This window comes from Varroa destructor, unplaced genomic scaffold, assembly GCF_002443255.2.
Source record: "Varroa destructor unplaced genomic scaffold, Vdes_3.0 BEIS01000006.1, whole genome shotgun sequence".
In the NCBI taxonomy this organism is placed as follows: domain Eukaryota; kingdom Metazoa; phylum Arthropoda; class Arachnida; order Mesostigmata; family Varroidae; genus Varroa; species Varroa destructor.
In genome coordinates this window covers 14,132,065-14,148,892 of record NW_019211459.1, presented here as the reverse complement: position 1 = coordinate 14,148,892, position 16,828 = coordinate 14,132,065, and the positions used below count along the sequence as shown (strand labels likewise).

The 16,828-nt window shown below is 42.8% G+C and overlaps 1 protein-coding gene across 1 annotated transcript; it reads right to left on the bottom strand.

Moving 5' to 3' along the window:
- Window positions 1-2,802: 2,802 nt before the first annotated feature.
- LOC111252625 (uncharacterized) lies at window positions 2,803-15,851 on the bottom strand. The gene is made up of 4 exons (XM_022810826.2): window positions 13,436-15,851; window positions 9,367-9,462; window positions 5,463-5,676; window positions 2,803-4,737 (listed from the first exon to the last, which is right to left on the bottom strand). Exons 1-4 carry the CDS (start codon window positions 13,634-13,636, stop codon window positions 3,773-3,775), a joined length of 1,476 nt encoding a protein of 491 aa, XP_022666561.1. The 5' UTR covers window positions 13,637-15,851; the 3' UTR covers window positions 2,803-3,772.
- Window positions 15,852-16,828: the final 977 nt, after the last annotated feature.

The window sequence follows — 16,828 nt, the reverse complement described above, 5'->3', positions numbered from 1 at the left end:
AACGGGCGGTACGGCCATGCGGTGATAGGATGCTGCTTAAATATAGAAGATCACGAAATCTCTAAATAAGCATATTCGAAGGTAATTTGTTAAAAGTACAAAAAGACAGCTTCAATAAAACGTGTTCGCTTTTAAACCATGTATGTTTGTTTGTCCCGAAAGTCAGTCAGGTTCCCCCTCGCTTTTACTTCTGCTCCACCAAAATGGCCAGCACAATCATCAGGGGACATTTGTTCATAGGTGAAAGATGAAATTTAACGATAGTTGGCCATTACTTTTGAAAGATTCCTCCGCATTTGTTAATGACTGGACTCCTACTTGTGATTTCCTGGCAGAAACACCTTTCAAACCACTCTAATTTAGAGAACCTTACACGCGTATTTTCCAACCTCCACACAGAGGTGCGTTACTGAATAAAACAGTGTAACAGCGTGACTCATAACTTTCTTTATTTAATCACAGATGCCGATGGCGGCGTGACAGCGTGGTCGGTTCCTTGCTAGGTCTACGGTATTCGCAGTCACTGCCGTAATTGCCTGTGACTCCTGTCGTCGATGAATCTATTCGATACGTTTATTTTTACCTATTATTAGTAAATTACAAGCACGCCAATATTAGTTAGTAACAACAATGTTTGAAAGAAAACAGTTATAAATGATTACTGTTTTTCAGTAACATACGGAAAATTACAAATTTCCTTTGCCATAATTAGTGCGTGTGCTTCGAAATGGCTTTGTTCAAGTACCTGCTAAGTTATCGTTGTTACTGCTTTACCAGCCCTTAGAACGACGACCTTCCTTATAGTAGAGATCTTTATTTCATAGTACATATTTTGTACTGTGAAAAAATGAAGGTCTAGATATCTGCGGTAGTAAGTTAGAGCAGCTTGACGATGAGCTGCCAAGCTGTAGTTCTTTGCTGGAACTAGTAACGAGTGGAACTTTTCGTAGAAAACGCTCAGCTGATTTACCATGCATGTGGGTGTTCAATGTACTCTTCCCAGGCTCCCTTGTTAGGTTTCGCACATCTGTATATTGAACATTGAAATTAGGATTTTTATGATCTATGCGTCGACTTGAAGGTTTATTTCAAACAGTATTGTGTATTTGATAATCGCATTCTATCGTTTGTAATGTCGTTCTGACGCGCGGTTTACTCGTCTAAGTCGAATACTGTTAAAGTGGCCATTTAACCATCTCGATTCTCAAGCCGATTTCAATGAACTTGAAACAGTGCAAGGGATTACCATGTTGACCCAGCGCATTGTTAACGCTAATATGGTGCCCAGATTAAATGGGCATTGTTGTGTGTTCGTTAGGTGTAATGCTCGAAGTAACGTTTTGCTGGCCTAAAGAGTGTTATCTAATGTGATGCGTCCGAAACTAGTTACTAGGCTTCCGTCTAGCTAACTGTCACTCATATTATACAATGTAAATTGTACAGCGGCTTATTAAACAGATTATAAATAATAGAAAAAGAGTAAATTATTGTTAACAAAATGTATAAATCAGTTCTTCTTGGTGCTGGCATTAACAGTTCAGGGCTGAGAACATTAGCAGTTCCGAGACGAACTCGCGCACTTTTGCATACAACGCTCGAAATTTACCTGCGCTTACTGTCTTTTACGTCGGCTTTTAGTTTGTTTATTAATAGTAGGCCAATTTATTGTCTATCTTTCGTATTTTCATTAGAAATTTTCCTAAAAGCACCAATCAATACGAAAAGATATGACACTGGTGTTGACTGAAACATGCACTTGAGCATGCATAAATTTGCTAATTGGTTTACTAAAATTTTATCAATACCTATGCCCTCCACGAAATGTATGTTATTCCGTTTTTCCTCGAGCCCTCTATTTTTTGGCATACTCTGTTCAGAATGGAACGTCTTATGTAATTAACGCCAGGTAACGATACTACTGAGTGTATTGAACGGCAATTTTATTTAATTTTTTTTTAAAAAAAATTTAAAAAAGCTGAAATTCTACTATCGTAGAGAATGATTCTAATTTTGGTACCTTACACCACAGGGTACTTTAAATAACTTTCTCAATACTTCCTCGTGGCAACTACATCCTAGCACTATTTACTTTATATTAATAAACCAAGATAGAAGATCCAATTTTAAAGCATAAAAATGATTAGCTACAAAATGGTGCTCCCGATGTTATCTCTACGTTACCTTTTTTTTTTTTATGAAATATGTTTTATTGGCATCGAGTTCCGTTTGTGCACCACTGAGTTTACCGGGCAAATTTTTTTTCTGTTCCAAGAAAAAATGAAGACGACAACTTTCTCTTCTTATTTGGTCACGAACCTGCCCATACTCACGAAAAAGCGAACCTACTGCCCCTTGGTAGGTGCAATTTTTTTAGGGCAGTGCCTTAAATTCTGAGTATTGCCGGAGCGGTACCATTGGCGCCATCTTTGCAAAGTAGATTAAAAAAAAAAAGCTGCGAAATAGAAAAAGGTGGCCCATACTCAAGCAAAAAAAATCGGTACGCTAAATGCGTGTGACATTATTTTCAAAATTGACACGTAACGACACTGTCCACAGAGCTTCTACCTACAGAGTAACAAAAACTAAGGTCACATATTTAAACCTGTGAAACTGAACTTGAATAATCGAAGTTATGATGATCATGAGCAAATACATTTCTTGCTATTTTTATTGAAGTTGCGGCACTATGATTGTGCTATCCATGAAGACCATTTACCGATACAGTATCCATATATATATATATATATATTGTTACTAATAATTACAATAGTTATAGCACAGCATGATCGAATACACAGCACATAAGCCACATTAATTAAAACTACGTTTTTTTTTTTATTATTTAATGGTTTTTACATTATTAAATATATGGCTATTTCTCCATCGCATGCTATCCGGTCGCTTGGGCGTTGTTTTATGTACAAACATTTCAAATAATTGCTGATGTTATTATAGCCTCGCTATACAAGTCAGCCGTGAAGAATTGATTGAAATATGAAATTTTTCTCAGCTTTTCGGTGCGTAGCCTTATGCTCATATCAGTAGTAACCAGTAAATGTAAATACGCCGCTAACGATACAGTTTTTCCCACAATAGAGTACATACTTAGACCGAGTGAACCGTCTCGTCTCAACCTCAGGCCATGTTGATAATGAGCTCATAGAAAAGTATCCTGTTTGAGCCTTATCTGCGGTATGAATCGCGTGAAACATCGCGGCATAAACCGCGTATTATCGTAGTTTATAATTGCAAGATCGTGATGGTATTCAGTAGCGTAAAAAACGTACTTTCGTTTGACAAATGGAAAAAAAGCCCCACTGAAAAAAGAATCTGCGAAGACAGATTACTCACAAATACCCCAAGAAAATTTTTTGTTCAACCAGTTGCCTATGTATTTTTGGGTTGAGTTTTTTTATCCTCTCAGAACTAATGTGTCATTATGATCAGCTTTTTTTCGAATCACCCGCCTTTACGTAACGGATACGCTAAATACAACAGCTATAATACAATAGAAGATGTCACATTGCAATTGGTCGAAGTAGAGCATCTAAAGACCCTTAACGAGCTACCTTAACTGTGACAAATTGGCCATAGGAAGCGTGCAGTTAATGAGGCTTGTTTTTCGTGAAGCCGCGCATGCATGAACGTGAGCATTTCGTTGCCAGTGCTCCCTCACTTATATTTTAGGGATAGGCAATCTTCCTCGAACATTGTTCGTAGAGCTAGAAAATCAACAATCTTCTTACATGATTCCTTATCAAATAGTAACAAATCAGCGCTGAAAATGCCACGGCCTCCATACGTCATCATCGTCTTCGCTGACAATTCCAGAGTCGCCACCCATCAAGACAAAATTATAGCGGGGAGCCGAAGCTCCCCCAAACGCGTTTTTTGAATAATTGACTGGTTGGTTCTGATGCTCTTGTAGTTGACGAAGCGACGATGTGTGCTGGAAATCGAGTTCATTTGCAGACGAAACGCTACCGTGGGGTGTTGTCCCGAAGACGCTTTCGTCGGAAGAACTCGATGCGCCACTGCTTACCGAGGCCAGGTATTTCTTCCGCGGGTTTGGAAAAACAGTTGTACTGCTTCCACTTCCAGGCCCGCCACCTCCGTAACTTCCTCCTCCAGTGCTGTTAATGCTGCTGCTGCTACTTGTCCGAGTCGAAGCTTGCATAATTTTCTTGGAAAAGTCCAGAGGAGCGTCGTATTGATCACCGTCATCCAATCCAGCTGTCGCTGGTGAGTGGTCGTCATCCATTGGTTCATCTCCAAAAGAGCCTCCCGTTGAGTCAGCGCACGACATTGAAGCCGATGGATTTCGATGGTCTTTTTTACTCACGAGGTTTAAGCCAACACTCATGTGATTATTGTTGTTGGTACTGCTGCTCGTCACGTTGTTGACATTGTTGTTTAGGTCATTTGAAGGGGGTGGTACCATTCCGGGAAAGGCGACCATGTGCGAGGGCGAAAGGTTTAACGGGGCTGCCACCGAGGGAAACGAGGGTGCCACTGGTGGAAGTGGCGGCGAAGACCTATGCGAAGGAGGCGATAATGGAGGATAGGGTGAATACGATAACGGTGATGAAGATCGCTCGCCAGCAGGTAGAGCAGGCGGCAGTTGTCCTTGCTGATCGGGTTGGCTTGCCGGCGAAAGTGTTAAAGGATAGCCAAGCGGAGGGCTCACCGATGGACCGTTGCTCGTGTCCAATGTGTTTATGCAGGATGATAGATGGCCTACAATGCGAAAATGAGAATAAAATACGGACTTATAATATCATTTTGTCTACTAAGCCTTGTTAGCTGAATGCATGTAGCTGGCAATAGAAGTTGTGAGAAGGGTGGCTCTGTTTTTAAATTATTGGCATATAGAAAACGTCTCATAGCTATACCTGATATTTATTGTTCGCCGACACAGGTGTTCATTATTTTCCTTTATACCTATGTGTGTCAGAGTTTACAGTAGAGTTTTGGATCGGTAACGGGAGTGATTTGCATCGGACGAATTGGTGCCACCGCTTCAAAGCGACCAAGGTGGCCGTTAAGAATCGCGTCTGACCGTAAGCGAGCCACCTGTTTTGGTCTAGGATTGAAACTTGGCACGAAAGTAGTACGTCGCTCTGCGACCGTTGGAACCGGGTGCTGCCGCACCTGTGGGACGTAAATCTACCAACCCATTGACTACCACCATTTGCGGACTAATTTGAATGCACGTGTACTTGAATGCATAGCCAGTAATGTACGGTAGAGAAACAACAAAAATGATCGACATATACTCATAGTAACCTGTTCGGGTTAAAGCTGGCGCAGCAGATCGTGTCCGGACCGCCGACACGATCGTTGCCTGACTGCCGTTTGCGCTAAAGCTAGCGTAGCATTATACCCCTTATAAAAAATACCAGAAGCCGTAATTTATACCTTATGTTTCTGTAAAGCGTAGAATATAACAACAGTGAACCTACCAATGAGCTTCTGCTTGACGTCCGGCTGAAGCACTTGAACATTGTTGACGAAGCGGGATACTTCGTTCGCGCACTCAGTATAGCCATCGCGATATTTCGTAGTGCCCTCTATCGGGAGAGTGGGTGGTTGGCGTACCTGTCGCTGAACACTCTTTAGGTGGCAAACTGCCATTTCGAGGATATCCGCTTTTTCCAACTTATTATGCCGTGCAGGCTAAAGGACAAAGGATAAAAAAGAATTTATGAACTCATTATAAAAGACGTTCCTGCGCTGAGCTAAAAAAAACTTAGTCAGATTTTTTTTATTGTTGTGAAGCATGAAGTCCTTCTTTCTCGGCTAATTATCAGTAACCTAGATTAGTAAATATATTCACAATATCACGACTTGCTTCACCTTAGAAAGCGCTACACATAATTGCCAAAACAATGAAATCCTATCGTTTGCGCGACGAGCTACGTACTACATCTAGTAGTATGGTAGAACAATGACCATAGTCTAGTTTTCTTTAACCCGGGTAGAGAACCCTGATTCTCACACTGGCGGACATGCAACATAGATAACATGCTTAATTGTTCTGCGTACCATACTTATTCACGTGTACATCAATATCTGATAACAAATTTGTATCGATACGTTCGACCTGCTGTGTGCAATACGTATTACAGATGTAATTTTTTATTAAAAAAAAAAAAAAGCGTGCGAGCCTATCATCTGCCAAGGCGTAATTAAATCACAAACATCGATGTTTCATTATGATGATCGGTTATGTTATTATACAGTGGTAAGCGATGAGGGCACCATAATATGACTGATAACAATTTTAGGACGAAAAAAGAACCGACAGAGTAGTGGAACCGCGATTGTCCTACTTCGAAGTCGTTCCATGCTCAGTAATCGTATAACTTGCCATGCTGCTTGCTTCAATAACTAGCGACGTTCATTGTTTCGAAGTAGACCGACCCACCCACCCCGTCGGGCCTGACTTTCTAAGGATCTGCATTGGCCCTTCCATCGACATTATGATCTGTCGAATGCGGTGGCAACAGCGATAACGACAACGGCTAGTTTACTCACCACTGCCTCCTCTGATTTTACAGCTTTTCGATTCGCTAAACAACACCGATGTTTCGATGGTAATTCATTAGAAGACGCGCGTTCTGACTTTCTAGCGGCTTCCTTCGTCGCCGAAACACAGTAGCGGGTAGATCGATTGTGATTCCACTGCTGTGATACAATTGGATTTTGATTGTCAATCCTGCTCCTATTATTGCTGCTGATCGTGGCGTCGGCTAGCACAAATGACAATGAAATTAGGCTATTTTGACGTCGCTATTGGCCAAGACCTGGACAGCCACCACGCGGTCGGTCACGATTCGACCGTAGCCGTAACGATCTATTCGAAGTAGTTAGACAAAGGCCGTAAATAATATGACAAAAGACATCTCTACCTGATGTTCCCCTGTGACGCCAGATGCCGCGGCCGTTTTTCGCAGCTTGTCGCTCATTAGAGTTGACAATAATTATCAAATATAAATTGCCTTTGTTGATTTCGGCTTTTTCATCTGGCCTTTTCTAGAAGACTGTCCACGTCAGTCGGCTTCCAAGCAATAAAAATAATAACAACAACACGATGTACGTATACGACAAGAACGAGCGCAGGATCTGAAATGGCAGGGTAATAGCGCTTCGACGATGACTACAACGATTGACGAGATGGAGAACTTGGCTGGGACTAAGGGGATTCTGTTCTTCGTCGTGCGGCGCACATTAGCTGTTGTCTGAACAGACGTAACAACTACCACCAGCCTCCCCGATAGATAAGTACAGATCCTCATTGAATGGCACAGTATAACTGCATCAAACGATTGTGATGGGAGAAATCCAGTGATTTTTACGCGTGTGACGCGACGGTAATGATAGAAATTATTATTTCGCCCAGTGAGCATGATATAGCTGTTGATGATAGTAACGTGCTCATTGCATGTCACGATGACGAAGAAGTTTTTCGATCTCAGCTAAGTCTGAAGATTTGTTCCGAGATGTTTTACTCTGAGGTCCTGCTCTTGTTATTAGTGTCGTTTCTTATTAGCCTGCGTACTGCGGTGGACGCACAGGCACAAACAAAACCGTCGTCGATGCGGCTTGTTAATGCTAGCACACTCGGTATATTTGAACCTCGTTATTAGGCAGGGGCTTTTTGCTTGTGGGAGATAGTTCGCAGCGACGACGGAAGAGAACGCGTCACGCCACTGTATGCCGTCGCCACAGACGCGAGGCACCGTTTCACAAACGCTTAGCGATGAAGCCCCCTACCAATCGACGATGGCAGCTCACGATTTGTAACGGCTTATGTAGCACTGTCCAGTCGTAAACGGCAGCTTGTGCGTATATTGAAAGACATCGACAAAAGCCGAATCAAACAATGAGACATGTGATATAAAATACGCAAATGTTGCATACAAAATATGATAACGTTGAGAGACTATATACAGTTGAAGGAAGGTTGAAATTTACTAAGTGAAAGGTAGAAGCTTACCAATGGGTCGACAGGCAGAAGGCGTACGCATAATTCTGTATCACTATAGTTATTTGCACTGATGACAAACTGGTAGTTAGTAACGTTACATCGTCTTGATTAGACATCTCATTGTAATGTATCTTTTTCTTGCTCCATAAGTTCCTCATGGATACATATAAACATACGGCGGATCAGCAGACCGTGTGCTTGATGGCTCGCTGAACGAAGGCGCCGTCTTCACTAAATAAACAATTGTTCCCTTTGAATTTCTGGATGAAGCCAAATTGCTTACTCATCAGCAGAAAGAGACAGAGCCTTTACATATTCACAACATTTATGCCATGCTATAGCCCATTATGGAGATGCAGCCTACATGGACGCATCTTAAATAAAAGTATTTGGAGTCTTACGTCTCATACTGCGAAACATATTAACCTCGTTTTAAGCCTAGATAACCTTACATGTGCTCAGTTTTACGCATGTGTCAAGCCTAACGGATAAACATTTTACCCACGACATGAGTATTACCTGATATTTAAACTTTAAACGGGTATCACTTCATTGGCAGTACGATGCTTTTCGACAGCGGCTTAGATGGCTAAAGTGCTCGAATGCCATCATCTGTTATTGCATATTAGTGCTAGCCGGTGTAGCAGGTATACTGATGCTAAAAATCCACGAGTCCGCAAATTTACGTACGCCGGCGGCGGCGGCGGCGGCGGTGCGAATCATTGTGCGTGAACTAACGACCGGATCAGCTTTTTTGAGCAATACACTGTCCGAGTTAACAAGCCCGTGTGCACAGCACGGCAACTGCTGTGCATCTGAACATCATTGCCGTCTCCTTCCATTACGATACAGTCACGAACTGCCCGAGGGCTTCTGACCGCAAGCTACTTGCAACTAAATATCTACGGCTCCAGGGAAAATGGCTTGGGACGAGTGGCGTCTCTGATCTCTTCAGATGGGCGATTCGATGTAATGCCTCGAGCAAATAGACTTCGTCAATCACACCAATTACATATACATGCATGTCATATTGGGTATAGCCACAGATGTGTCAGCATAAAATACCATTATCTGCAAAATTAGCCACTCTGGGTCACATCCCCTTTGAAGGCCTTATGTGCACGCGCGCTGTGCCGACGCTGCGGCCGAATATTACATTAAAATATATGAAAGGTAATGTTTGGTGCCATAGAAATTTGTAGGCAAACATGAAAATATGCACAGTGGTATACCGGAGTATAAAGTACAGGCAATCGTCGAATGGAATTGTCTAGTCCAATTATCAAGTATCGCCTTGGCAGGACTTGCATTACTTTTTGAATGTGAAATAAGCGTACACGTTAGTTAAATAAAGCCATTATATGATGGGCACTTACGTCTTTGTTGAGCGCTTCTAGAATAAGGTCCTTTAGTTCTTGTAGACATTGATTTATCCTAGCTCGGCGCCGCTTCTCCATTAATGGTTTGGTCGCCTGCAAATAAAGAACATAAAATCGCTTATTACATATCGTGAGTCTCCACTAAATCTACCTCTATTAAATAGTTAGTGCCACCGACTTTAGTATGAGCAACAATACTTAGATAATTAACGGACGGCGGTACCTTCGTTTACGTTTTCCTGTTACAAATTATGGAAGAAGCCAATTACGATATAATTACAATCAGCTTGATTCGTATTTATTTTATTCCAGGTATGCTGATACGTTGACAAACCAACGGTAGCTGGCCACAACGATAACCTACGTATCCCAAAGTGACGCCTGTTTCTAAGACGAGAAAGATTACGATACAGAGGTTTCTGTATTAGATTCGTACGCGATAATATTGGTATCTTTCATCGAACACTCAGCAACAGTCTACGGTATAAATCGAGTTTTGGGGGGGAATGTGCTTGGCTATCAAAACGATCCACACAAAGCGTTAGGTACAATATTAGGGTTATTTCGTTCAAAGTGCTCCAATCAATCTACCGCCCTGATCTTTTAGTGTAATTGCACGTACGAAATCCATGTCCAATAGTGGATCCTGTCCTCATACAGGATGCCGGCATTCAGTGGCGTCTTTTGATATTAAGGTTTTTAAGGAATTCGATTGGCGGCAGCAACAGTAGTATCGACAGCGGCCTCAGCTTTCTTGGCTTGTGGTAGGTTGATTAATAGTACGGCTCGGAACTCCATGGAGTACATTCAAGTTGGCGTGAAAGCTATAGTCTAGTCTGGCAACAAGCGCTCGCGTTCAAAATAGCAAATTTCACAGAACACTCGATACCGACGAGAGAGACCGAAGGTGACAACTCGTCCACTCCACTGATTATGCTCTGGTACTTCTAAGTACCCACTGGATACTCAACGAAATACCGTTCGGACAGACATCAAATGGATAACAAATCAGTATCGCAACTCGACTATTCTATGTATGACAAGACTACTTCCCATCCGTGGCCAAAAATGTGGCACTTATCAATAATACAAGGATACCGATCCCATGTACTGGCAAGTTAAGTACTATAATTGAAATAAATAAAGCAAATGGCACCCCTAGATAAATAAGCAAATCACTAAATGTTATCGTATTCGATTGCGCACGGGGTCACAGTTCTTTTCTATGATGGGTTTCTGTGTGCACAGTTGCTGCTGAGAGCGATTGAAAACGACAAAGATTTCAGGCTAACACTCGTTGCAGGATCTGATAGATCTGAACTCAGCTCGCTACAGGTAGAGGAATAACTAGTGGCAAGTCAGGGAAGCTTTAAATTTGGAAATAGATAGAATACCATCAAATCAGCCAACCAGTTTTCAATAACGACATAAAATGATAATTAATTGCCCCCATAATGGACCATTATCTAAACTGTAGCTGAAAGCAGATGACGAATTATTCATGCAGCGCTTTTGCTGTTATTTACAGTCATTCAATGAATGGGGTTTTATGTGTGTTACGAACATGACTCACTGCGACCCAAGCTAAAGTTTTCAGCTGTAATATTGAGTTATCGAAGCAGTGCCGTAGCTAGCCATCGATCGTATATGTGTGTACATAAACAACAAAACGAAACGTAAAAAGGGCAAAAAAAATTCTGGTAATGTCGCTGCGGTCGTGCCACACAGGGCAAAGGAAGAATCTTCACCGCGAGAATAACATCGTTCCTACAAAAATTAGCAAGAACGATAAGCAACACGAAACACATTGTGGACAACAAATAACATCTGCATACGCTTCAGTCCTCAACACATAGGATCGCCTCAAACACATCGCATCTTTAGTGTTCATCTCTTTAGTTGATTCCTAGAAACGTGGGACCTGCTGCTATGTTTCTTTCCGTACACAAATAAATCCTGTGCATTTATGCGAATTTTCTTTCTCTGACATCGTCGGTGATATGAAGACAATCGCGCGTAGCGCTTGTGCCGTTAGCGCCGCTGTGGTTCTGTGTTTTTGATACTCCTAATAATAATGATAATAACAAGGACGCTCAAGGCTTGTTCTCTTAACTGCGTCCCTTGGCGTTGTCGTAGACCAAGCAGCCAATGAAGAGTGAAGATAGATTGAGGTGCGAAGTCATATGGTGTGAAGAACAGAGAACCGTGAAAATCGAGGTATGTTCGCGCGTGAACTGAAGTATGCAGTAAGACGAAGGCGCGAGGCTCTGGGAAGAATGCACCTATCGTGGAAAAATGATAAGGTGAAGCCTGGGGATATTTGGTGCGCGTGGCTGTGCGATGTGATCGGATGGGTGTTTGTTTGAGACTCACTTTCTGTGTATGTGTTTCTACGTAAGCACGACATTAGTTGGACGTCGTACGCGCCGCGCAATATCGATAACGGCAGCATGCAGAAGAACACCTAATACACGGCTTCAAACAGACCACTCCTCATGTTTACACTTTGATGTAAACACACGAAAAGAAAGCCATCATGACATTAGGCAGACGGCCCAGGGGCGAGAAAATTAGCTCAAAAAGAAAATTGAACAAACTTCAACACCCCTGTTTTTAACGCCCCCTACCCCCGACTCTCAGCTAGATCTTCGGAGCTGTTGGCGAAAATATTAGATAGTGTTTATTGCTCTATGCACATACGTGTATATACACTAACAGATCAAAAACGACTTAGGCTGTATGGTGTCTGTGGACACCAGTCGAAGCTGACGCGAAATATACCCCTGCAATCAGTATGCTCTGTGTTGTTTGAAGCTTTTAACAGTTTCGTCGTCGCTGCTAACTTACGTGCAGCCGGCGTGTAGACTAGCCAGCATAAGTTGCCTTTGGTGAGTTCTGCTGAGCCGAGTGAATGCTCATTTGTGCATAGTCAGGAGTAGTTTAAGTATACGACTCGACCCTGAACTTATCTGTCATATAACTTCTGGTTCACCTCGTGCTAGTTGATCCTGTTATTAAAGGTATATCGTATACGATGAAGATTGTATTCGCGGTTTGAAACATAACAAATCTATTTGTAGACTTAACCTCTAGGTAAACAATATACAAGATAATTTGGCTATGGCTTCATAACAAAAAAATTAAATAAAAAATCGATTACGCATAAATGTTTGGGCATGATAACAAAGGCAATTTAAGTTTTGCTTCAATTAAGTTAAATCTTAACAAAGTCATCTAACTTATTTTATGCATTTCTCAAGATTTGCAATTTCAACTTCTATACATGTATGATATAAATTAAACTCTTCTGGAACGAATCATTTCTATCGCCTCTTGTATAATAGAGCATGAAACTTCAGACACTTCGACCAAATGATTAAGCAGCGTCCACCTCGGATTCGAACTTAGGCCACTTTATGTGTTCCTTACATCAGTAGATACTATAAAACGATTAGAAGGACGACGAAGAAGGCTTAAGAGGTCCGCCAGTTCAAATGCAGGTTAAACCAGACGTAGTAGAACTAGTTTCTGAAATATCAGTATTGCTCACATGCAGATTTCAGACCTTGCAGGAAATATCTCTGCACTGTCCTACAGCTTTAGGCTAAAGTTGGATTAATTTTTACACTGTTTTCAAAACAATGGCTTAGCCCTTATTAAGAGCGTGAACTCGCTTCCATTACAAGCCAGCAATGGTGTCTTGGAATAATCTTACTTCATTCAACTGCATATGTAATGGCTATTAGCCAAATGCATTTAAAATGCCAACCATTGTCCTCGTTTGTTTCGGACCGCCCATTAAAGTATAGACGTTATCTTTGTGGATTGGGAACAACGAGAAGCCAGGATCTCCTTTAATTATCATTACGGCACGCAACGTTCTATTGTTTCAAGCAATATGTCATAATTGGATTGGTAACTACTTGTGAAAAGGCCTGGCCTAACTTGAGTGCACCTTACAGGCAAGCATCAACAATCAACAACTCTAACTAGCTTAAATGTATTTTAATATCTATAATTGTTAGTACTAAGGTGGCTGCTGCCTTTTCTTTTGACGTGGTCTCACCTTACGCAACTCCTGGGCTGGAGTGAGCGGTTTCCCGCTATCGCCTGATCCCGGACGCACATCCTGCGAATGCATTGCTGCTCGAGGCTGATCTTTGCGCTTCGACTCTTCTCGAAGAATCCTTCCGTTAGATGCCCCAGTCGACGATGAGATCACTGCGTCAAGTTCATCTGATGACACTGAACCACAGCTCAGATCCATGACTATCTAAATACACCGAGGGGCAACGTCCCTTCCGCACTCGAACTTATAATGCCCGCTTCCCGTCTAGTACGTTAACTTGAACTTGTGTGGCATATTAGCAATTTCCTAACGCTGTCGTATAGGGTGCCTGTTCCGCCTCTGCAGGTGTCCTTCTCCAAATACTACATTATATCTTCCTTTCCGCGTGGCGCTCTATCACTGTAGTGGTTCTTCTTCTAGTGCTTCGACTTAGAGAAGCCGAGGAAGATTGCCGTCCTCCGGTCTCGTCGTCAGTGAACGGCAAGAGACACTACGCTTCGTCCTATTCGGCCTTCTACGCTAATCTGCTAACGGGTGCTTGTCGCCTGTCGACCCAACCTTATGATTGAGACAAGTAACCTGCCCGCCTGCCGATTACCCTCTCCACATTGGGGTGGGGTGGAGAGGAGGCGGAGGTAGATTCAAGGCCCATCTAGCTGCCTCAATCAAGGATGCGGCCGGGGGTAGTCATGGCCTGGGGACCACAATAAGCCAAGCCTACTGGCGAGACAGAAAGGTCTAGCAAGGGGCGACTATGCTTAGTAATATCGTAGTAGGCAGGTTCGCTGTCGAGTTACCGGCTTTGGATCTCCAATCGGCACAGGTTCTTTTTCGTCTGAACAGAAAAGGCTGATGATGAGATGATTTCCTAGCTCAATAGAGGCCTTACTGATTCTGTTGTGTTTCCTCGCTCGGGTAAACGAAAACCAAAACCGACAATGTCAGCACGATGGCTAGCAAAGATCAATGCTCTTGTCTCGCCGTTTACCGACCGAGTTCGTTATACTGGCTATCCTCTGTACTTCGTCTTTTTCTGCTGTTAGAGATCAGTTATGAGGTAGACATAACGTTAGTAGAGTCAGTGTTTCTTTCATTTGGTCTGTTACGAGCAAAAAGTGTCTACTGCTATTTTTCTTGCGATCTTTTGGCTGATTATTGTGCACTTGCATAGATTCACATGTAGGTCGATGTGTGTATGTGTGAGGAAAGTAAATGGGAAGAAGGTTGCTTCAGAGACCAAAATCGAGAGCGGCATGGGCCGGGACCTTCAGAGATGACTCGTTTCCCTTCTGGTGCTGTTTATACCGCTTCTCTTACCGCCGCCACTGCTGATCAAACGGTCGAAGGGGCGAAAGCGCTTGGAGTTATTGGCCGTCACCTAGCACTCTTCACTCTCGATGTTAGGATAGGTGGGAATGGCAAATCCGTCGAGACCAGAGAGGCACCTGACTATTCTCTCCGGGACCCTACCCAGATCGTTCTTAACTTTTGGGACCTCACAGCGCTGTCTATGTTGCAGCAAAGGAAAACTACTGAGTAGGGTTAGTCTTTTCGAACTCGCTGTGCTTATCTGTTCGATGATTTGTTGATGTGCCGCGCTATGGCCACGGTATCAACGCTTCATCGAACCAAGCTTAGTGACTGTTAGGCATTGGGTGTGTACACAGCCCGCAGCAGAAGCAATATTTAGGCGTGCGATCACCGCTCGTTCATAGCCAGTTACTCCAGGGTCATTTAAGAAAGGGGGCAATGTAGCAAAACGGAGATTCGAAAACGGCCGGCCGTAAAGTTGGAACACTGGAACCGGACAGCAAAAGCCGTGGACGACTCTCCTTAATACGTAATTCCGACCCCAGCGATTGCATCTATCAGTCAAATCATCAGGCTGGTTAGCTGTTGTCGTTCTCGGTGTTGTTTAAATTCATGGTCACAGAACGAGACTCTGCTATATGTCGACTACGATCTATTTATGGCAGAAATTGGCCAAAGCGATCTTTTCAAAGACAACGGTAACAGTAAACTCAACACAAACCGATATACGTATACGTAATTGCGTAAGGGAGCCACAGTAGAAGCAACAATCGGTACCCAGAAAAAATTGGTCGGACGCAGACGAGCATCTTTATAGTATTGTCGCTTTTCCAACAGACGAATGAAACCATTTATTGTGATCTGATTATACGAAACAACAAACACTAGAAGTATCTACATCTGCAACATATGGCTTAATTATGTAAAACTTCGCAACAAAATAGTGTATATATATACACCTACAAAAAAGGCTGATCTTGTAGATGGTTACAGACTGATTATCGTGTTTCGTATCCTTGCCGCAATTGGCGATATTGACGACTATTTCAGAACTAAAAGAAACCGATTTGGGCGGTATTGCGCGTCGGCGAAGAGAAAATCGACAGAGCGTAATCCGTAGAATACGCCTGAACAAAAGGACACTTGTACGCACCTATCATATGTAAACACATTCAGATAAACCAGGCTACTTGTCACCCCTTTTTATCCAACAATCATTAGTAACGGTTATAATTTCAGGATCGTTGACTCCGTGATCGTGAATGGGACATGGTCGCCGTCTGGCAAAAATCTAATGCTATGCTATAAATGATAGAGTCAAAGATTTGCTACAGGTTTTTTGAGGTCGTAGTTGACTTCGCCTGGAGTTGCAATGGAGGTAGCTTTCTGGAGTGCGCCTACAACAACAGATAACACGGGGCACGTTACCCAGTGAGCCGAAATCGTTGACTGTGGGTCCGGGGAGAAAATTCGGAGAAGCTTAGCGAATGTCCAAGCTATATTAGATCCTAAATGTGTTGATCAACAAAAAATCTTTTATCTGTTGACAGCGCTGCGAAGTAATACGACGTCGTCGAAGGCAGCAGTTCCGCTCGCAAAATCAACACACAACTCGCTTTATCTAAACGTGAGATAACGTATTGGGCAAGCGTTAGTACGCCCTGAGTGCACAGCAAACAAAGCAAACGCGTTCATGCCGTCGGATAGACCTTACGTTGATGAGATTGTGTTTAATCTGAGCGTAACCGGCTATGGTCAATAAGCTTGCAGGTAGAAAGGAGTCATGACAAACATTCACGCGATAGGCCTACCTAACACGACACTGGTAAGGTATAATTGTCAAGTAAACAACAGGTTCCTGGCTTGTTGACCTTACTGCGTTGTCGAATCCGACAACATTCATCCACCGAATATCCTTGGCGTTAGCGGTAACTTTGGAGCTACAGACGCAGAAGCTAGAGGTCAAGCCAGAAATCGCCGTTGTCGAATTTCAATTGAGAGCTGTCTAGCTACCGCCTGCGCCATATTTCTTTTGGGCATCATGCAAACATTGCATAAAATGAATAGTGAGCAGGTAGG